The sequence below is a fragment of the Astatotilapia calliptera genome, chromosome 4 (genome assembly GCF_964374335.1).
Source record: "Astatotilapia calliptera chromosome 4, fAstCal68.1, whole genome shotgun sequence".
Lineage (NCBI taxonomy): Eukaryota > Metazoa > Chordata > Actinopteri > Cichliformes > Cichlidae > Astatotilapia > Astatotilapia calliptera.
Genome location: NC_137425.1, coordinates 15,923,827 through 15,946,248, shown reverse-complemented (window position 1 = coordinate 15,946,248; position 22,422 = coordinate 15,923,827). Strand labels below are relative to the sequence as shown.

Here is a 22,422-nt window from a genome sequence, read left to right as displayed (position 1 = left end):
AAGAGTGAGAGAGAGAGAGAGAGAGAGAGCAATGGAAATAATAAGAAGATAGCGAAGTCCATATGAATGAAACTGCTCGACATTCCTGGTATTTGTAATGTGTTGTATTGTCGGTTTATTTTGGTTTTCCAAAACAAAAGGAAAACCAAACAATAATGATTATTAAAAAAGAAAAAGAAAAAAAAGAAGCATAGCACAAGTATAAGCTTTTTTAATCCCACCCTCTTTCCACTAGTTGGTGTCATGGAAAATTTAACAATAACCTGCATCACACCCAGTGTGCTTGATTTGAAGTGGGTTTAATAAACACATTGCAATGTGGAGAGAGCACCCCAGTGAAACACTAGGACCATCTCTGAATTGTGGCCACCGCCCTTACATCTTATATACAGAGACACAGACAAAGAACATTCCACAAACTCGTACACGTTGGTATAGCCCCCCCTCTCACGGGGGCTATACCTTCTCCCTCACAGAGAGAATTATGACCTTGTTTTCTGCTTGGCCATCACCTAAAGATTTACATCCCTGATAAGCAGAAGGAGTCTCACTATCTGTTTAACGTCTCCCATTACAACGGCCTCACTGTGTTAACTTTCCACATTCATGTAAACTAGTGACAGGAGTGCTCTTACTATAGTAAAGTGAGAAAGTGATATTACTACAACTGATGTAATATTATTAAATATGTGATTAATATATGAGAAAAGAAATCTGCCACCACATTGGTTACTAACAGTCAGCACTTTTTCTTCCTGTTTATCGATCATAAATTCTTCCTTACAATTTGTTACATGTATTTGCTTTTATAACCCCAGTAACGCATGTAAAATCTAAAAAATACAAAGCATGATGATAACAACAACAACAACAACAAACTTTATTTATAGAGCACATTTAAAAACCAGCGGTATACCAAAGGGCTTAACATAAGAGACAGAGAAGTAACACGAGTATTATAAGGCTTTAGCAAAGTATCAAATATACTCACAGGTCAATGCCACTAATACACAGGGGTAATATAAAATGCATATCAAAATAAAAACATAATAAAAGCACAAGCCATAAAAAATATGTATAAGAAAAAATAGAGTAAGTCTAAAAGTCAGGTGCGAGCATTAACAAACAGGAAAGGCGAGATTAAACAAATAGGTTTTTAACCGTGATATAAAAGATTGGATGGAATCAGACGCCCGGATCACAATCGGAAGGTTATTCCACAACTCTGGTGCAGCCAGGGCAAACGCCCGGTCACCTCTAGACTTCAGCCGAGATCTAGGCTGCACCAAGAGTAACTGAGTAGATGATCTTAATGCTCTGGCAGGAACATACGATTTAAGGAGTTCTAAAGAGAAAGAGAAAAGTAAGAAAGCATAATTAAACAACTGGAACTACTGTAATCACAGGAAACTATTCTGTTTACCTGGGAGTAAGCACTCCTCAGCCTTGAATGTTCAGTGGATTCCATCATGGTTTTCTCCGGCGACTTCAGGATGTGTACCTAATTTAAAACTGTAATCATTTATCATAGATCAAAATATTGCTCTTGAGTCAAACATATGGGTCAGCATTCCTCCTGTAGTCCACGATGGGGGTCCAGGGTGGGGGGGAGACAGGATTTGAAGTGTGCTATCAGCTGCTCTAAGCACTTAGTGATGATGGGGGTGAGTGCTACTGGGCGGTAGTCATTGAGGCAAGATGGGTTGGAGTTTTTGGGTATCGGGACGATGGAGGTGGATTTGAAGCAGGCCGGTACCACAGCGTGGGCCAAGGACAGATTGAATATGTCTGTGAGCACTCCTGCAAGCTCCCCAGAACACGCTCTGAGAACACGCCCGGGGATGCCATCAGGACCTGCAGCCTTGTGGACATTGATCCTGCTCAGCACCGCTCCTACATTAACAATGACTTTGGAAACATGACCAATTTATGCAGTATATTATTTTGTCACATGGACTGTACAGAAGGACAGAAAAATGGAGCAACACCTCAGGTGGAACTATTATGTCAAGGCAGGTGCACCCCAGTTGCTTTAAGGGGATGGACATCCACCCACTATTCAGATGTATTTGCAAGTTAGTACTTTGTAAAAAAAAAAAAAAAAAAAAAAAATACTACCACTATGTATGTATGTATGTATGTACGTACGTACGTACGTACGTACAGTGGGGCAAAAAAGTATTTAGTCAGCCACCGATTGTGCAAGTTCCCCCACTTAAAATGATGACAGAGGTCAGTAATTTGCACCAGAGGTACACTTCAACTGTGAGAGACAGTGCAGTGAATCCTGCTTGTGCTGTCATATTCAGGACTGCAAACCGAGCAGCATCACTGACTTTCAGCTTGTTGTGTTTGTGGATATATGACTGACTTTAAGTATCCACAAAATCATCACATTCTCTGTAAAATTAAAGTCGACTATTGTATTATTAGATTTTAAAGGCTTTAAAAGCAAGTAAAAGCTGAACGTACAAACATCGCTAATGGCAAATAACTTTGCCGACATGTGGCCAACAGTAATGTTTTCATGTTCCTCATTATTAAACATTTGCACATAAATAAGTGACATAATATTCAGTACTTACTTTTCACAGTTTACTCTTCGGCCGCTCCGCTTCTGCCGTCTGCGGCAGAATTATCCACACCGACTGCCGCGCTATGAATTGTGGGATATATGGGACCACGAAGTCTACACTGCCACAGCCTTAAAATTCAGGGAAATGAAGGACGCATTTGAGGGCAGCATTTCGAGCAGCTTTTGAATTGGGACAGCCTTCGGCGCACCACTGTGACATAATTGGCCTTGAAATGCAGCCTTTAAGGCTGCAGACCCTGAATTGGGATACAGCCATTGTCACGGCTGCCGAGGCGAGCTGTGTGGTGTTGGAGGGAGAAAGGACCCAAAACGCAGGTAGTAGATGATAATGCCTGTGATGTTTATTTACACAGTGGCGTAGTGGCAAAACAGGCAAAGAGGGATAACAAAACTAAAGAAACCTAAACTGGGAAAACTAAATAACCAACCTGAGATGATACCAAACAGGGTGAGCGGCAGAGCGCCGCAGACAAGGCACAGGACACCGTGGAACACAGACGAACCAGCAACAAGCAGAAGAACACACAGGGCTTAATTACACACAGCAGTAATCAGGGGATGAGAGACAGGAGGGCAACACACCTGGGAGAAATCAGAGCCGACGGGACAGGGGAAACGTAAACAGAACACACTCACATGAGACGAGGACCTTCAGAATAAAACAGGAAACTCAGACACAGAGAACCAGACAAGGCACTGAACTAAACAGACAGATTCACAAACAGACAGTGTGACACCATAGACAGACAGAACACAGAAGTGGGACCAGGTGAGGCACAGAACAAAAACCTAACAAATGGCAAATCATAACAGAATACATACTCAGACTAAACAAAAGCATAAAGAAACACAAAACACTGAGTCAGTAGACTCAGGACCATGACAGATATGCCATGCCATCGCATAAACAGTGGCATCATTGCCAGACGTGCCCCACACCTGGTTGACATACACTGTGCCATGACACTGGTCAGTCAGAAGTGCCAGCTTGATGCCAGATTTGGGCCAGACCTGTTTTCTATGGGCCTGGGCCACATATCCACACCACAATCTAGCCCAGGGGTGGGCATTGGGCAATCTCAGTCCACGAGGGCCGGTGTCTCTGCAGGTTTTAGATCTCACCTTGGGTCAACACACCTGAATCACATGATTAGTTCATGCATGTATGTGTGTTGCGTAAAATTTTCACTATGTAATAAATGTCCCCTACAACCACTAAGAGGTTGCATGTACACATAAACACTGCAGTACCAGACTGTGGTCAGACAGTGACTCAGTTTTCTTTTGGATAACCAGGTTTCATATTTGCATAAGGAAATATGCAAATGTTGTGACATGCAAAAATAAAGTACAAATGATTTGGGAACATGATGTCCTCCATCCCCTCTTTCCAACCACATTTATGCAAATGTTCTCTGCCACCACTGCACACACCCCAAATATTTTCACTGTGATCCTCTTTTCTTTGATTTTTTGCTCCCTGTTAGAATTTCTGGATGCAGTTAAAATGATATTGTATGATGAAATTGTGCAAAAAGAAACTGACTTATCATAGTGTCTGAAGGAAAGATTTAAAAAACATTTGACATAACAAGTGTTATGTCATCTTTGGACATGCTTTTCACATCAAGTTAACTGGAGTTTAGTTTGTTAATGATGATGTGGTTATCATATGCATCAGATTTTTAATCTGACGTGAATTTACCTTGCCTATTGCCCTATGGTAGCTGGGATAGGCTTCACCCTTCATGACCTTGATACGGATAAGCAGAAAAGGATGGTGAACTTATGACATGCTGAGGAGGTAATTTAACCATTTAAATCAACTGTGATGGATCAAGGACACATTTAAAACCTGCAGGACACCGGACCTTGAGGACTGGAGTTCGACACCTGTGTACTAAAGCAACAGCTATTGCATGACTCTGTAAAATGAAACTTTCCTGTTTTATGTTAACCTAAGTCAGTCACCAAACTTCCAGTCTGTGAAATACTGTGGGGTTTTTTTTTTTTTTACTTCTGTATACAAAAAAAATTAATTCTTGAACACTTCCACCACAATTGTCACTTTTTGTTCCTTATTTGGTGGGTGCCAAACAATTTGAATGGAAATTCCCAGGCAGCACACTAACATTTTGCCAACATATATTGGCTCAGCAAGACACTGGGCCAACATCTACTTCAACATCTACTTCACCAGTGCTTTGTCTCTGTCTGTGCTTTCCAAGTAGGGAGGCATTAAGATAGCGTGGACATGATCTTCCTACTGAAAAGATACAGTGTCGGCATAGCTTACTGCTGCTTTGGTGACTATCTACTGCTCTCTATGTGATGTTTATAAGTCACACACTGATCTTCCTTGTATCTCACCCAAACCGAGGTCAAATGTTCTATGTTCTAGCAGATGAAGAAGTGAAGGATTATCTATAAAATCACTTCAAAAATACTTTTCTAAACGAGTTCCTCATTGATGTATGAGTTGAATGCGTGTTCGCTTTTGTTTAAAATAACTCTGTAACTTTTAAATTTTAGCACATTTCCATTTGGTTACACATTTTGTGCAGTAAGTATAAAAAAATGCAAGTGCTAACAGATCATATAAGTATCAATATTTGTAGCCATCACTGATGCATAGAAATAATTTATCTTTAAATGTCTCTATCCATTCACTGAGTTTCCATTCAGTCAGTGTGTTTTGCTATCCATGATCAAGAATAGAAACTGAAAGATAAATTGTAATTTCTAAAAAGCCATAACTACTCTATATATTAGACATTTCAGCTCTTTAAATTGAAGGGGAACAGCAGTTACATAGACACACAGATCATAAATTAAGATTTTACAGTGTGCTCAGCTCTTTTTAAAGGTAATACAGCAACTGGTCAGTTATGGAGGGTGATGTTAGCAGGCAAAAAGAGAAGTCCAAAAATGAGCAGATTACGAAGAAAACTAGATTCAGATTAAAGAAAAAAAAAAAAGCTAGACATGTATGGCTCTGATGGTGCAAAAGACTGTCTGACAGAAATTCATTCTCATGTCCTTTTTCATTAACAACACACATGATTGACAAAACAGAAAAACAAGCTCTGACTTCCAAAGCTATGTTTAGATAAATAGGCATAGTCAAAACATGCTTGTGTTATAATTTGTGATGAATAAACATGTAATAATATATGTTACAAAATAACCTTTTTCCAAATGACAGAAAAAAGTGTCATGTTCTTAATGGAATGACAACAAGACTGAGTGACTTTCAGTTTCTCATGAAAAGAAAATGAAACTGAACTAAAGATTAAATCCTGCCACCTTTCCATTTCCATTTTGTTTTCATACACAAATAATGTAATTTGCATTAACCAAATTCTTTCTTGTATGTATGATTAACCTCTGTTTCAGTCCTCTTCTTTAGACATGACAACGATCACAAGACACAAACGAAGCAGGGAGAGCAGTCCACAACTAAACCACTAAAAGGCCTGGATGTGTTTTACAATCTGTAGGCTTATATTTTTTAAGTGAGGTTGTGGTATATTTTTTTAAAAAAAAATGTGTTTATGTAGAAGTAACCTTTTCTGGAAGAATAACACAAGAACAAGGCCTCTCACAATTTGCACATTTACTCTTTTATTGAACAGTATACCATATCAAATACATGCACACGTTTAGATTTAGAGCAGATTGAACTAAAGAAAACAAATAACATAAAATGCTGTAAATAGTTGAATGATGTCATTTTGATCCTGGTTTAATACTTCTTCTTAGAAATAATTCTTCTATTTTGCAACATTTCTCTTTTGGATATTGATATGAACCGTCATCGTACAATAGGCAAATATTTATCCTGAATGTTAATGGCCACTTCAATCATGAAACTGATCAATGATCAGCTGATCGTCTTTTCTCTCTTGTTTGTTTATCGCCCACTTTGCGCCAGAAAGAGGAAACCAGCAGATGTCGCGCTAAACAACAGCAGCACGATTAAGCTTGATCAGCTGTTGTTAGAATGTATTTAATATTAATTTCTAGTATCAGCTGATGTTTGCTGGAGCCAAAGCTGTAAACCTGCTGGTCATGATATCGGTTTGGATATGTGGTGAGAGGGAAACATGAAGATGAAACCAGGAGATGTCCTTACTGAATCATCAGAGCTGAACAAGTGATGGAGAAACAGGTTTACCTTTTAGGTGACATGAATGAGTTGAAGGGAAGTTATGAACTGTTTCTGAGAGACAAATAACACCAGGATCCTTTTCTAAATAGCTGACAGCTGGTAACTGTGCAGGGGTGGATCTAGGAAAGTTTTGCCAGGGGGCCAGGTAGGGCATTAACAGGGAAAGGTGGGGCACAAAGAAATACTTTTCTTTCTTATTCTCATTTAAAATATCTAGTTTTTATTAAATAATTATCTAAATCTTACAACCAAAGTTTTTATCTGACGTAAAATGTATAGAAACCATACATATACCAACAAGACAGTGTACATCACTGACACAACAGCATTTGTTTTCATTCAAAGTCTTTATGGCTTTAATACCTGGTGGGCTGGTCTCTAGTCAAAATGCCCAATTTTATGTCCCAGTCCAGCCCTGCAGGTTAATACTGGCAGTGTCACCATGCCAGCTGACTGTATTTTATCATCAGCCAGTGTTGTTCTTGATCAATATTACCAAAGTTTACCATAAGGCAGCATATAAAGTATTTACTTGCTTTCAGGTTTTATTCAAATGTTAGTCTTATCAGTTGTTTCCCCACTTTTTTCCTGTTTCAAAATCAAACACCAGTTTGTGAGAAGATTATCTTCTTTTTTTTAACAGGCAGATAAAGTTTTACATTGGAATTGGCTAATTTGTCAATTGTTAGTTACAAATGTTCGTATTTTAATATTCAAAAATGTTTTTGCCCAAAACATATGTGCACTATATGTCAGTAAAAATACTATGCAAATATTGATGTCCTTGAATGCTGAGTAAACACTGACAAAGCACTGATTGTATCTCTTGTACTTTATCAACGCAGTATCTAAAAACTTTGCACCATAGTGGTTAAAATCTCATTCTAATAAGAGTTAAAAGTGCATTCAGTTATTAGGTTTATAGGATTATTGAATTATGGTTAACGGTTGGTAGAATTTTTTTTAAACATTATCTGCCAATTACATCTGCCACCCTTCTCCAAATCTGTGCCCCTACCTGGCCCCCCCAACAAAACTTTTCTAGACAAGCCACTGATTGTGTGGACTGATAACAGCCGAAGCGGGTGAATAAATTCACCCAGTCGCTAGCTGTGCCATTACCCAGCATACACCACTCCCTTCATAAATGCAATAAACGATACAAAAGTAATAGCCTATAATTAATTTATCTGCTGTATCTGCTGTTTCTTAGGTAGTTGTTTACATTATATAATTTATTGTGTTCTCTATACGTCACTGCAATGTGATTTTGGAAATATATATACGGACAACAGGCTCTTCCGCGGCAATCTCTTGTTGTCAAGAAGCAACATTTAGGGAGCTCTATAGTATTCAATGAGAGGACCCTGCACGTCAATTCTCAACGCGAGGGGGGTCGATAAGTGAAGCAGAGGGAGCCTGACCATGCGTCACACATTTGACGAGTTGGGAGTGAGAACGTGTTGCAATTAAAGGAGTTGAACTGACTAACAAATCTCAGTCACCTAAACTAAGACGAAAGTTTAGACAACATGTGATTTTTCATTAAGATAACAATTGGTTGTGTTACAAGAACAAACTCTATTTCTTGACTTAACTTAAAAATTTAAGGCAGCCCTATTTTTAAGTTGAAACAACAAGTTATATTTTACAGTGTAGGAAGGCAGCAATCCAAATACAAAAAATTACTGTTGATATCCCAGAATAGGACAAGTTCAAATCATTTGCACACATAATGACTCGTTTGCACGCATGATAAATGGTGTTGGTGGAGCAAGACGTCATTGGTTTTGAGGAAAATTAGGCCACGTCTAGTCAAACTAGTGTGCAAATCACTTGTATGTACTCCAGGATATCTACAGCAGCTTTTTGCCTATCCAAATAAGAAACTTCTTTATTCTAACAAAAACCAAACAAACAAAAAACAACCTTGGTGTGTGCCACTTGTGCCACAACTCTCTGGTATCTGCATTAATTTCAACACTTTCTGTAGCATTTCTAACTCTACACATCTAAATTCAAATCACTTGGTTGAGTGACAAAACGTTTCTCCCACTGAAAACGCTACATTCAGATGAACAGAATCCACCTTTTGGAATTTTCCTACCTGGATGACTCAGCATGCATCAAGACAACTCTGTTGTGACTTAATGTCACACTGAAGGGGTTTATTATTGTCATGTCCAGGAAATAAAGTGTTTCAATCACCTATATGGTCACAGGGGTATAAAACCAAGCGCCTAGACATTTAGACTTATCCTACAAACATTTATGAGACCAGATCACCTTTGTGATGAACTGACTTTGAGACCTATCCCCTCCATCACAGACACACACTGCAGTACCAGTCTCTGTGGCCAGACAGTGGCTCAGAGTTTTTGTTTAGGATAACCAGGTGTGGCATTAACCCGACCCGACGACGTTCAAAACACTCGTTAACACCTTTTATTGCACACTTTTTTCACACTGTTGCCGTTCAGCTTTCCAGCTGCCAGCCACACACCACCACCAACAACAACAACAACAACAACAACAACAATAATAATAATAATAATAATAATAATAATAGCAAAGAGAGCACAGACTTTAAGCCGGCGAGGCATAATTGACGATGCCACTGCAGGTGCATCCATCACCCCTGCAGCAGCACCGCAGACCACGCCCTGTTATACCAGGTTTCATATTTGCATGGGCAAACAGCTTCTTTGATTCCTTGAAATATGAAGTACAAATGATTTGGGAACATGATGTCCTCCATCTCCTTTTTCCAGCCACATTAAAGCCAATGTCCTGTTCCACCCACTGCACACACCCAAAGCAAACAACCTCGTGCAAACAGAACACACCATATTTAGTCAGAAGAAAAATTAAGCTTAAACCACTTGCTGAACACAGGCCATCTGATTGCCTGATATCATACCAATAATCTCAATCTAATATTCTCTATCAGTCAATATTTTCTTTGTAATCCTCCTTTTCTCTATTTTTTTGCTCCATGTTATCGTTTCTGTTGAGAGAATTCACCTTTTGGGACCTTCATTTAGAAACTCCATTTTGTGTTTACTTGTATTATTTTTTTGTCTAATGTTTTTATTTGTTTGCTGTTCTGAAACACTGAAGGGTGACAAACACAAAAAAGTAAGAAATCGGGAAGGGGGAGCACTTTTTCACACCACGACATGTTGGTCCTGCAATGCAAATTTTTAATGGCTTTAGGGTAAAAAAATCTTATGTAAAAAATAAAAAAATTGCTTGCACTTTGGATTTATTGAACAGTATACAATATCAAATACATGCATTCTTTTAGAATCAGTACACATAAGGAAGCAAGAAAACTAAATATTATAAAAGCTGCATCACAATGTGGAGGAGTAAAAATCCAGATGTGTGACTCCAACAGGAAGCAAAATAAACAATCTGACCACTAGTGAGCTTTATTAATTGATAAATTGTCAAGAGAGCTCTATAAATCCTTGTCGAGGAGGAGATATTATTATAGCAGTATAATAATCAAAACATATGTGTGGCTCTAACAGTTTGTTATGCCAAAATAAAAAATATAAAAATGAAAAGAACACTTATAATTAACATTTAAATGCTCTATGCCACAAGCTTAGTTTTTATAACCTAGTTCTTCAACAACTGTCTGTCACTATAAATTATGAGATGTAAATATCTTTATTTCACAAAGGAGGGTTCAGTGTATCCTAATCCTGTATACTGAAGGAGGTAAAAAAAGGAAGCACTGAAGTACCTTTCCCGAGCATTTTTAAAAATCAGTCAGCTTTTATAACGACATTACTGAAATAAGATTACAGGAAACATGAAAGTAAATGCTAAACATGAATGAACTGTTTCAGGATGAAAATACAGAAAAGCATTATCAGGGGAGGAAACCCGAGATAATTAATCAAGACAAAAATCAAAGCAGGAATTCAACAATATGCACAGAAATGCTTAAAATGTTAAACACCTAAAATAACAACAATAAAACAACCCTGAACCTAACCCCAAACTGTAATATATTGACAAATAATTCCAAAGCCAGAAAGAGCAAAATGGCAGGGAGATGACTGAAGTAGCTGCTGATTTCCTACAACTTTACTTACACCTAGTCTTTTGGTTTCTTTGTTAGAGTTCTGCTTTCTGTGTTCCTTAGTTGCTCTGTCTCCCCTGTCTGCTGTATCCCCTTGTCAAGTCTGCGTTGCGTCTCTGTGTTATGTTTCCTGTTTTACTTTGAAGTCCGTGTCTCAGGTTAATGTATCAGGTTTTGCTTCCCCTGTCTCGTTAGCCCTGATTTGCCCCAGCTGTGTTTCCCTTCTGTCTCTAATCCCCTGATTGCTCCCTCTGTGTATTTAAGCCCTGTGTTTTCCTGTTTGCAATCTACTATGCTGTGTGTTCTGCTTGTTTATGCTTAGGTCATGTTTTCCAGTTTAGTTAGTTTTTTTTGTTCTTTTTTGCTATCCAGCAATAAAGTTGAGTTTAAGTTTGTCTCAGAGTGTCTGCACATTGGGTCCTTCTTGCCACCATTCCTGCCTGCACATCAGCCTTCACATAACATAATCAGCACAAAGAGTTCATGATCAAAGCCCTCAGAACAATTTGTGAGATTTCAATATTTACCCAGTATGGTTATTTTTTTAATCTTGACCACCATAAAGTTCATCATAATGTTTCTTCACCACCTCAAGATGTTCTGAAACATCTAAAAACAAAGCATTTGTATTTATTATACTTGTATTGTTACCATTTGTATTGAGAGGATTCCTAATGCTAACATAAATACTTTACTATATATTTTTGTTTACCTGGCAGTAAGCAGGCCTCAGTCTTGAGTGAGTGTTTAATGGATTTCTTCATGGTTTCCTCCAGTGTCGTCAGGACAGTTTCCTAATTTATCATCAAAAACTTTGTTACTTTTTACAGAGGCAACTATTGAATCCAAAAATAACTGGACAAGAGACAAACTTTTGGTTTGATATGTGCTTCAAGACTGATTGGGCATTTTTGTACATACGTAACAAACCTTCAAATCGTTCAACTGCTTCAGCATGACATTTTTTGTATCTTCAAACATGTACTTCTTTGACTCCACATGTCTCTCAATAGTGTCCCTCATCCTCTTCAGGGTGCCTTTTCCTGTAAATGCTGCTGCTTCTACAAGGACACAACAATTGTCATGCACAGTTGAATAGAAATACCTTAATTCATATCTTTCTTACCTTTATAGCATTCTTTCATGTTATTCTTGATTGTCTCTGTCAAACTGTTGTAGATAAATTTCTTTTGTGTGAGGATGGTTTTGTTGAGCTTTGTCTTCACGTTTTTTTCCTTAGAAACATGAAATATGAATTAACATTATTGAAAAGATGATTTTCTAATAACAGATAAGCTAACAAGTCAATGATTAGGGAAGTTCTTTTACCTCTGTCTTCAGAAATGTCAGTTGCAGTTCGACATTTTTGTACTTTTCAATCAATGAATCAGTGCTGAGTGAAAACGCATCAATGGCCCCATTGAAATTTCCACATTTTAGGTTGTTTCTGAATGTGGCAAAAATAATGGCAGTGTTAGCAAGCTTATAATACAGTGCGATTTGTATACATGTATTGTTGTACATATTGGTGCTCTTCAGAATTAGATTATTCTCACGGGAAGGTCTTTCTGAATTTTTCATCAATGCTTTCAGTCAAACAAGACGCTAATATCATGTTGAGGTCTTTTTGTTTCCCTTTTTTTGGTTTGTGGACGCCATCATTCCTAACTACAAACTTTAGCGTCATGAGAAAAGGTCCGCCACTCCTTTTCTGAAACAAAACAGAATTTCTATTTCATTTTTCAAACACATGGTTACAAAGTGTACTGAGGTTTTGATCTAACTGTAATTAAAATACATACACTGGGGTATAAGAAGGACTTCAGGTTTTTTTCACATACATTTAGAGATTTTTCAACCCCCTCACTTAGGCGTTGTTCAAAAGCTTTTGTAATTTTTTCAATTGCTTTTCTAACATCATTAAGTTGGATGCTTAATTTTCCCTCAAGGAGGTCATACAGATCATTTTGTTGTTCAACCTGAAATAAAAGAAAGATCATTACTTGAAGCAGTAAAACAAAACATTGTTCTTTACTCATTTTAGAGAATTAGGTTTTGGATAAGTTCAGTCAGATAAGTCTGTCATCATTCGTCTGCCTCTGTCTATTCTTTATATCAGTTCTATTTTCCCACACTATTGACCTCATTACTCTAGTCCAATCATTTTTTTTTGCCTTCTGCAGGCCAATCAGCTTCTGTTCTCTGTGCTTTTATCTGCTCTTCTGTCATTCTGCCTTTCAGACTTTCATTCATGCAACTCGCCTCCTGTCCATCTTCACCTCAACCTTAACTCAGAGCCCAATCCAAACTACCATCTTCACTACGCCAAGAAACTAGACTCTTGGGGTCCTGTCCTAACTCCCATCATTTCTGTGCCCTCATTGGTTGACTGGAGTCTAATTGGTAAATAAATATTTCATCAAATTCTGTTTCTCAATAAACACTATTCAGTTCTTCCAAATCATCTCTCCTTATTCAGTCCCTATTCTTTTTTTTATTGAAAGTTTTGTAATTATGACAGTCACCCACATGAAGAAAACAAAAACAGCAAAAAAACAAAAAACAAACAAAAAACCCCCCAGAAAAAAAATATACCATTCTATATATTTCCTCCATTATTCCTATCCAATCTTTCTTTGTTGGGGGCTCTTTCTCCAGCCACCTCCTGGTAAGCGCTTTTTTGCTCCCAACAGGATGTTTATCAAATATTTGTCCTTTAAGGAGGCTGCTGATGGGATATCGCCCAAATACACAGTACAGAAATCCAAATTTAATTTGAGACCAGTCACCAAGTAAATTGATTCGACCACTTCACTCCAGTATGGTTGGATTATTGGGCATTTCCAAAATATATGAAAATGATCTGCCATGTTTTCCCCACAGTTTCTCCAGCAGTATTCAGTCACTATTAATAAATTATCACATAGATTTATGATGTCCAGCATCCCACATTTTCAGTGAATGTGAGGATACCTTACAATACATTAATACACATTAGTGGCTATGAACATTTTTATTTTATGACCTTTAAGAAGAATGAGGCTTTATTGCCTGATCTCACCACTTCTCTGCTTCTGGCTCCTTGAATCAAAGACAGAATCCCATGAGCTCCAGACACATAGTTTAATGTCTCTGAATGAGCGTCATTCAGATTTTTCAACATTTCCTTAAGTTTTGGTATTTCTGTAAAAAAAATTGAAAAGAAATATAAATCTGAGCAATAAATTTTCTGTCGCTGTATGTTCATTCATAAAGTGACTTAACCTACCATTGACATCTGGATTTACATTCTCCCCTTTGTGGAACTCTTTGGAGCTCACTGTGAAGACTTGGAAACAATCCTCACTGAAGTGATCCTGAGAACATTTTTGTTAGTCAGTTTTTACTTTTCAGGCAGTTTTAGAAGATATTTGTTTTAGATTTTGCTGTCAGATTAAAAATTTACCTTAATTAATTTCCACTTTTTGAATTCCTTCATCACTTCATTCTTGGCTTTGTTTCTTTTAGAAAGGAAATAAAAATTGGATGCAAAATTATTTTATTGTTACTGTAATGCAAAATTCAGATTATTCTCATTTAAGGTGTAAGCATTTATGTGCATAGTTGTGGCACCGTAATGGAAACTTCCACCGAACAGTCTAAAACTAGATGAACTTATTTCAGCCTCAGTAGTTGAAGAACACAACTCCCTTTGCAGGTGCTGATAATGCCAAGAGCACCCAACAACATACCCATTGTTCAGTTAGGTTTCATAGCTGCGTGATGTGTGGTATGATCAGTTTGTAACTTCCTGCATTTTCTTGAGAATACATAAAGGAGCAAGAGCTCCACTTCTGTTTCAGGGACTGCATAACGGAGCCTTGTTGTGTGTACTCTCTCATGCATATGATAGTAAAGAGTGTTGATTGTAGCCAACTGTGTCTGCAGACTTTGTTAATTAAATATTCACCACAGTATTTATCTAATTAGAAACTTATTAAAACAGATATACATAAATTTTTAAATTTATAATTGTAAACATATTTTTAAGAATAATATTCATCATATATCATGATATTAGGAGTTATATCTGATAGAATGTAATATTAATAATGTCTAATAATGTTGTATTAGATAAAAAGAAGTAATTGTTGGGTCTGTGTTTCCACAAGCCCCGCTAGTTCTAGAGACTTATTCATCATGAAGAAAACAAGACAGTCAGCGATCGATCGATTTTCCTTGCAAGGGAGGCCTCGTCTGTGTCCACCACGAAAATGACCCCAAATCTGGCCTCCTCCCGCTGCCTTTTATTGAGAAACGGTTCACACAAAACACATCACAGCAAAGCAACGCCCACATGGTTCCAAGACAAGGCATTGTATGTATATGTGTGAATGTGTGAACTTCTGTATGTAAGTAAGAGAGTGTGTGTGTGTGTGTGTGTGTGTGTGTGTGTGTGTGTGTGTGTGTGTGTGTGTGTGTGTGTGAGACCTCCTGCTGGGCAGGAAGCTTACATCAAAAAAAACCCTCACAAGGATGTGTCTATAATAAAAGACTACAGCCCCCCACCCAGAACCTTGAAAATCTGGGGAGGGGGACAGTGGAATTCCTTTTGTAGAGATGACAAGGATAAAAATGGCAACATTCAACAATTCACTCTAACAGTAATATTAGCATACCTCTAAAATGATACATAATAGTTCTTAAATTAATTTGTCATTTTTCTGAAAGAGTGGCCTACTACAATGGGAGAATTTAGCTTCTGTTGTAAAGGACATCCTCACTCTTAAAATAAAAAAAAAAGTGAAGTATATGGTCACCGTGTGCATCTGTGCCAAACTTTTGGCATATTTGACTTACATATCATCTGGTTTTTCATTATCTGACGTGGTGCAGATGAAATGAATTTGCTGACACTCGCCACCATTTCCCAGCAGGCTACTGGCACCTTCCAGGATCTTCCAGGCTTTTATTTCTGAGGCTGCTCGATTCACTTCAGTCACAATCCACACAGTTGAACAACTGGCAACAAACTAAAAAGGAAATAAAAGCATATAAATTATAAATAACTGATGCTTCGAAGAAAGATGACATGACTTCAGTGAATTACCTCTTTCCACAATCCACGATCTCTGCTTCTGTTAGAGTCACCATTTCCAGGAAGGTCCACGAGTGTGACGTGATGAAGAAAATCATTGTCTGGCACTTTGACAGTCACACACTTCACAAGCGGCCAGTACCACCTCTTTACTTCTTCTGTCTCATTTGACTCACTTCTTGTATATTTCACCAATTCTTCAGACAACCCTTCAGCCTGCAAAAAAATAACAGTATGAATACAAGACAATTTAATGTATGTGCTCATAACAAAAAATGTAAAAACTGCATGAAAAGAAGACAGGAAATCAAACTAAGAAATAATATCGCAATGCATGCTATCAACACATTTCTTGAAAAATGTATTGATAGCAATGTTGAATATTCTTACACACTAAAAAGAAAGAAAGAAAGAAAAACTACACACAAAAAAAAGACATATTCCCAACATTTATCTTAGCAATAGACTGCTGTAACATCTCCTTCACCGGCGCTTTGTCTCTGTCTACACTTTCCAAATAGGGAGGTATTAGATAGCATGGACATCATCTTCCTACTGAAAAGATGCAGCTTTAATGCAGCTAACTGCTGCTTTAATGACTTCCTACTACTCTCTATATGATGTTCATAAGCCACACACTGATCTTCCTTGAATCTAATGTATGTTTTAAACTGCAAGTATTCCTATGTTCTAGAAGAAGAAGTGAATTTTATTTTGGTCTGTAGTACTGCACACTTACTGAGTCACTTTTCAAAATTTTTATTTCGGAATTTAGAAACTCTGGAATATCCACAAAATATCCTTTCTCCATGAGGCTGAGAGTGGATTTTTTTCCCCAACCTTCTCCATACAGTGCTGATAACTTTCCATTAGGGTCAAATAGATCATCATCATCATCATCGTTGTCATCATCATCGTCGTCATGGTCGTGGTTGTCTTCAAAAACCTGTCTTAGTGATCGCACCTCATCTTCCCAATCCTTCCAAAAAAACATCTTAATTTTAGTAAAGAAGTTTTTGCAGCTAGATTGTAACACATAAATTTTCTTTAAGAATCATCATATTCATATTTCATTCTACCTTTTTTGTAATGAACTCAATGTGTGCCTCATACTTTGATCCATTGGTAGCCTCCACCTTTATCATTACTGAGGTACATGACTTGACACTTCCAGAAGGCAACAGGCCCTCCTTATTTATGACGGCATTGATTAAAGCGCTCTTTCCAGCCCCAGTTTTACCAAAGACACCAACCAGGTGTCTCTTTTCTGTCTCCAAATCCTTGATTTTATCCCTGTTGAAAGAGTTTAAATATGGATTAACTCACCCATTCTTAGGAACATTAAACTTAAAATGTGGCAAAATCAGAAAGATTTCCAAAAGGTTGATTCTGTTCATCTGGACTTGGCGTTTTCAGTGGGAGAAACGTTTCATCACTAATCCAAGTGACTTCTTCAGTTTCAGCTGACTGCAGGTTTCCTCAGCCTTATAAACTAGCCCACTGAATGAACAATGGGCTGTGAGGTCACTTCCTTAATCATTAATATGCAAATTGTCATGACCATTTATCAACAACCACTGATCAACCAATGGGATCTACTTACCTGGATGGTTGAGATTTCTTTTTGAAAATTTGTTTAAAAAAAAAACTATTACAATGCTTAGACTTGATATTTATAATTTCACGTCTCTGAAGACTACATGTGTGGAAAAACATGAAATATTAATCAGTATTCAAAAGCTACTGATCACCTCTGAAGTGTGAAATGATGGATTCTGGTACAATTCACCTTAACAATGGAATGAACTGAATCACAGCTCCATGTTGAGCTCTGACAGAGTTTAAATCTTTATACCAAATTACAGCAAAATGTTCCTCCAACTGTTTCTTTTTGCAAACACTTACTTTCTAGATTTTTTTTTTAATTTGCCTTCCTAACCTTTCTGAGACATAGTGACATCAAACACAAAATTACCCAATTACTTCTTAAAATGGTGCATTTTCTCAGCTTAGGAATTTGATATGTTTTTGTGTCCTGTTGTCAATAAAATATTAGAGTATGAGATTTCATGAATATTGTTTTTATTTTCATTTTACAGACTGTCCTAACTTTTTTGGAACTGGTTGGAACAATGTCCAACAAAAAAAAGGAAACCTTTATTACTCACTTTAGGAAAAGTTTGAGCTTGTCACGGCCATGTAGTCCTTCACTGACATGTCTCATTATCTCTTTGACCTCAAACAGTATTTCTTTTTCTGTCAAAGTGAAAGTAAAAACTAATTAGTAGGAAACAGGAAGCAGTGTAATGCAAAATGTGGCCCACTGATATTCAAAAACAGTAAAGAGTGTGGATTTTACAAGTTCATACTATAGCTATTATATAAAAAAAAAAATGCATATTAGTACTTTTCAAATACCTGACTGTGATCCTGCTGCACAGTATTGTCGTTTAGGAGGTGGTTGCCATTGGCTGGACTCACCCTGAAAATGATCTGAGTTTCTCTTTCCTTATTGGATAAAAAAAAAATCTTTCAAGATTGAAAATTGTGATCACGGTGTATTTTAGATGCTGCAAAAATGATAAAAATAAATACATCAGATGTAATAATATGAGAATGAGACAAATATTTCTCACCTTTTTCACTTATGGATGGCAAATCCTGAGGATAAATGTAAATATTTGACTTTCGTATTTGAAATTAAATTACTACACATGTATGCATATCTGAACTTATACAGGAAGCCATCGCAACTGTACAGAAACAGTTTGTTCTTTAGCAAACTGCGATTAAAAAAATGGAAAACTTTCATATTCTTACCTGTTAATAAACATGATTACATGAGTCAACTTTCCAGCCTCATTCAGTGCCAGTGACACAGACCTTGAGAACAGTTGGTGACCACCCCATCAATGGCAACCACCAGCTGTCAGGGCAGGGGTAGGCAACTCCAGGCCTTGAGAGCCGGTGTCCTGCAGGTTTTAGTTGCACTTGATCCAACACAGCTAATTTAAATGACTAAATTACACCCTTAACATTTCTTTTAGTTCTCCAGAGGCCTGGTAATGAAGTAATCATTTGATTCAAATGTGGTGACCCAGGGTGATATCTAAAACCTGCAGGACACCGGCTCTCGAGGTCTGGCGCTCCCCACCCCTGTGTTAAGGTAAAATGTGTATTAGGTATCAGGTAACTACATCAGTTGTTTAGTAGTGATGTTCGATTCGTGAACGAATCGTTCAGTACTCGAGAATCACTTTACTGACTCGTGAATCATGATTCACAAGCCCAACTGACTCACTGACTCATCCCTGTTGCTGTTAGCAAACTAATTCCATTAGTAGAAATATATCTAGCTTATAATTAAAATTGTGGGGGGAAAAAAAACAACAGCCAGTTTCTTAACAAAAGCATTTCTGCTCTGAACTGGAAGAAAAAACCTTGAGTAGAAACCTCACATCAAGAAAATAGCTCCTTGGTTCACTGTAGCATCGCTCAGCTAACATGCTAACAGCACATTTGAGTTACTCACCCCCTCCCTTGCTGTGCTGAATCGTAGAGTAAGCGAATCACTCAGGACTCACCCCCTCCCTCCTGGCTCACCAACATTAACTCACCCTGGTACACAGCTCAGTGGACCCTCGTGCTTCATAAGACACACTCACCCCTCGCTCTCGGTTATCAGCTGTTGAAACTCAGAGGGTGTTACCTTGGAAGAGTCGCTCCTTCACTGAAGACGAAGTCCGATAGTCTGACTGACGCAGTATAACATTCAGTCTACACTTTGTTTTTTTGAAAAGATCATAAGCAGACTTAAGGAAAAAATATATGAACTCAGTTCCACCACTATTAAAAAAATAAAAATGCTCAGACTCGCATTCTGCTGCTGCAATAATGTAAGTTAAATAATTAGAAATTCGCTATTTCACTAAATTATTTAGATAAGAAAATATATATGTGACGTGTTTGAGGAAAATACTACTAATAAAAAAACAGAAAATTCTAAAGGTGTTTGTGTTTTTTTCCACGTGTATGGGGCAAGGGGGCGGTACTACGGTGTTGTTTGCCGGCAGTGCGAGTTAATGATACGAGGAAAAATGGATAGTCGTCGAAGAAGCGATATTTGGATGCATTTTCAAATGAAAAGTGCAACACACGCACAATGCAACATTTGCAAGACAGTTTTGTCTTTTCGAGGGGGAAGTACATCAAATATGAGAAGACATCTCAGTAGCAAGCACCACACAGTTATGCTACAACAACAGCACAGTCAAAACCCAGCTACTAGCATTGGACAACCTAGCGGCCAGCAGCAGGAGCAACAATCTTCAAAAGCAGCATTATCAACAGCGGTCACATCACCTGTTTATTCCAGCAGCACATCAACAAGTACTCAGCAAGAAAATACAAGCACACACACAGCAGGGCAAGGACAACAATCAGCAAAAAGAAGACAGAGGCAGTCTTACATGGGAGCATTTGTGTCAAGGCCCATGATGCCACTTCAGCAGAGCAAGGTTGACCAGGCTCTGGTTAAAATGATTGCCCAAGATTTTCAGCCCTTTTCAATCGTTGATGACAGAGGATTTAGGGAATTCACCAAGGCACTTGATCCTTCATATGTTCTTCCCAGTAGAAGTACAGTATCCAGACAGCTGATGCCCGATTTGTTTCAGAAGATAAGAGCTGATGTTCAGGAAAAAATCAAGACAGCAACTGCTGTGTGCTTAACAACTGACTGCTGGACCTCCAGCACATCAACAAGTTACATGTCTGTTACATGCCACTATGTGGCCGAGTTTAAGCTGCAGTCAAACTTGTTGGACTGTTTTGAATTAAAAGACAACCATACATCTGAAAACCTGGCTAGAGAGCTGGAAAGGATTGCAACTGAATGGGCCATTATGGAAAAGATAGTTGCATGTGTAAGTGATAGTGCAGCCAATGTCAAGAAGGCTGTGGGTGACATTCTGCACTGGAACCATCTAAATTGTTTTGCACACATTTTGAATTTAATTGTCAGAAAGGGAATCCAGCAGTCTCAAATTCAAGAAATTATTAGAAAGGTAAAAGCAATAACTGAATATACACGCCGCAGCACAGTGGCTTCTGCTAAACTGAGAGAGACACAGCAGCAGATGGGACAGCCCCAACTACGACTGAAGCAAGATGTGCCAACCAGGTGGAATTCCACTTATTACATGCTGAAGCGGATTGCAGAAGTGAAGGATCCCCTCATTTCCACCCTGGCCTTGGTAAATCCACAGCTGCAAACCCTGTCACTTGAAGAGTGGGAGATGGTCAAGAAAACCTGTGAGGTCCTGCAGCCTTTTGAGGAAGTGACTGTGAAACTGAGTGCCGAAAGGTATGTTAAAATAGTGTCATAATACATGTATATATTTCATGTTGTGTCATTACATTTGCCTAAACACATTTTTCAATTCTTTCCCAGATAATAGCATTTAAGATGTTTCTTACAACAGCTTATAATTAAATGTAAACTGTAAAATGGTTTTATATGACAATGTATGCTTAATGCACTGCACTGCAGGGGCTGTAACTGCATTAAAACACATGGAACTATAGTCTTTCCTTTATTTCTCCTCAACAGGTTTGTTACTGGATCAAAAGCCATTTTAATGGCAAGAGGGCTGCAGAGGATTACTGCACATAGACAGAGAAGTCCTTCCATCTATCAGCCAATCCGCAACATGGTAGACATCCTCATGGCAGAAATTGTCAAACAGCTGGGGGGGATCGAACAAGTGAGCCTGCTTGCAGATGCTACACTTTTGGATCCCAGGTTCAAGAAGCATGCATTTTTACATGATAGACATGCAGAAGATGCTGTAACAAGAGTTGTGGGAGCTGCATCAAGGTCCTTAAGACCACTGCCACTGGCAACACCCAGCACAGAGGAAGGAGAGGGTGTCCCACAGGCCAGTACTTCCACTGAGACAGTGCCTGTGATTTGGGCCGATTTTGAGGAGCGGGTTGCATCACTGAGGCCAGGAGTCCAAAACCCCTTCACAGAGGCAATGCTGGAGATTAAAGGATTCCTGTCAGAACCTCTCCTACCCCGAACATCTGACCCCCTGGAATGGTGGAAGTCCCATACCACTGTCTTCAAAAAAAACCTGCGATATTATGAAGACGAGACTCTGCATAGTGGCAACTTCCATTCCATCAGAGCGGATCTTTTCAAAGGCAGGACAAATAATTACAGACAGGAGGAACCGTCTCAGCCCTGGAAAAGTTGGGGAGCTTATTTTCCTCAATGCCAATCTGTAAGGGACAATTAATTTTGAAGTGGACTAGTACTTTTGAACACAGTAATCTGTGAATTTTATTTATTTTTATTTATATTTTTGATTTTGTTGATTCACATTTCATTTTCTATCTGTCAGAAATTTCATTGAAATAAAAATAAATGTTCCCTTTACAAATCTTTATTTTTTGCTCTTTTTTGCTCTATAAAAGAG

At 38.1% G+C, this 22,422-nt stretch overlaps 2 protein-coding genes across 4 annotated transcripts in view; one reads left to right on the top strand and one right to left on the bottom strand.

The window, feature by feature from the left end:
• Positions 1 to 22,422, top strand: part of ccp110 (centriolar coiled-coil protein 110) — a 664,638-nt gene that overhangs the window by 39,320 nt on the left and 602,896 nt on the right. The window lies entirely within an intron of this gene.
• Positions 10,016 to 20,624, bottom strand: LOC113020784 (nuclear GTPase SLIP-GC-like). Its single transcript, XM_080300301.1, has 15 exons — positions 18,109 to 20,624; positions 17,020 to 17,233; positions 16,680 to 16,919; positions 15,953 to 16,156; positions 15,703 to 15,875; positions 14,309 to 14,363; positions 14,132 to 14,219; positions 13,925 to 14,046; positions 12,666 to 12,842; positions 12,420 to 12,574; positions 12,193 to 12,310; positions 11,990 to 12,098; positions 11,794 to 11,924; positions 11,576 to 11,657; positions 10,016 to 11,472 (listed from the first exon to the last, which is right to left on the bottom strand). Exons 1-15 carry the CDS (start codon positions 18,162 to 18,164, stop codon positions 11,408 to 11,410), a joined length of 1,989 nt encoding a protein of 662 aa, XP_080156427.1. The 5' UTR covers positions 18,165 to 20,624; the 3' UTR covers positions 10,016 to 11,407.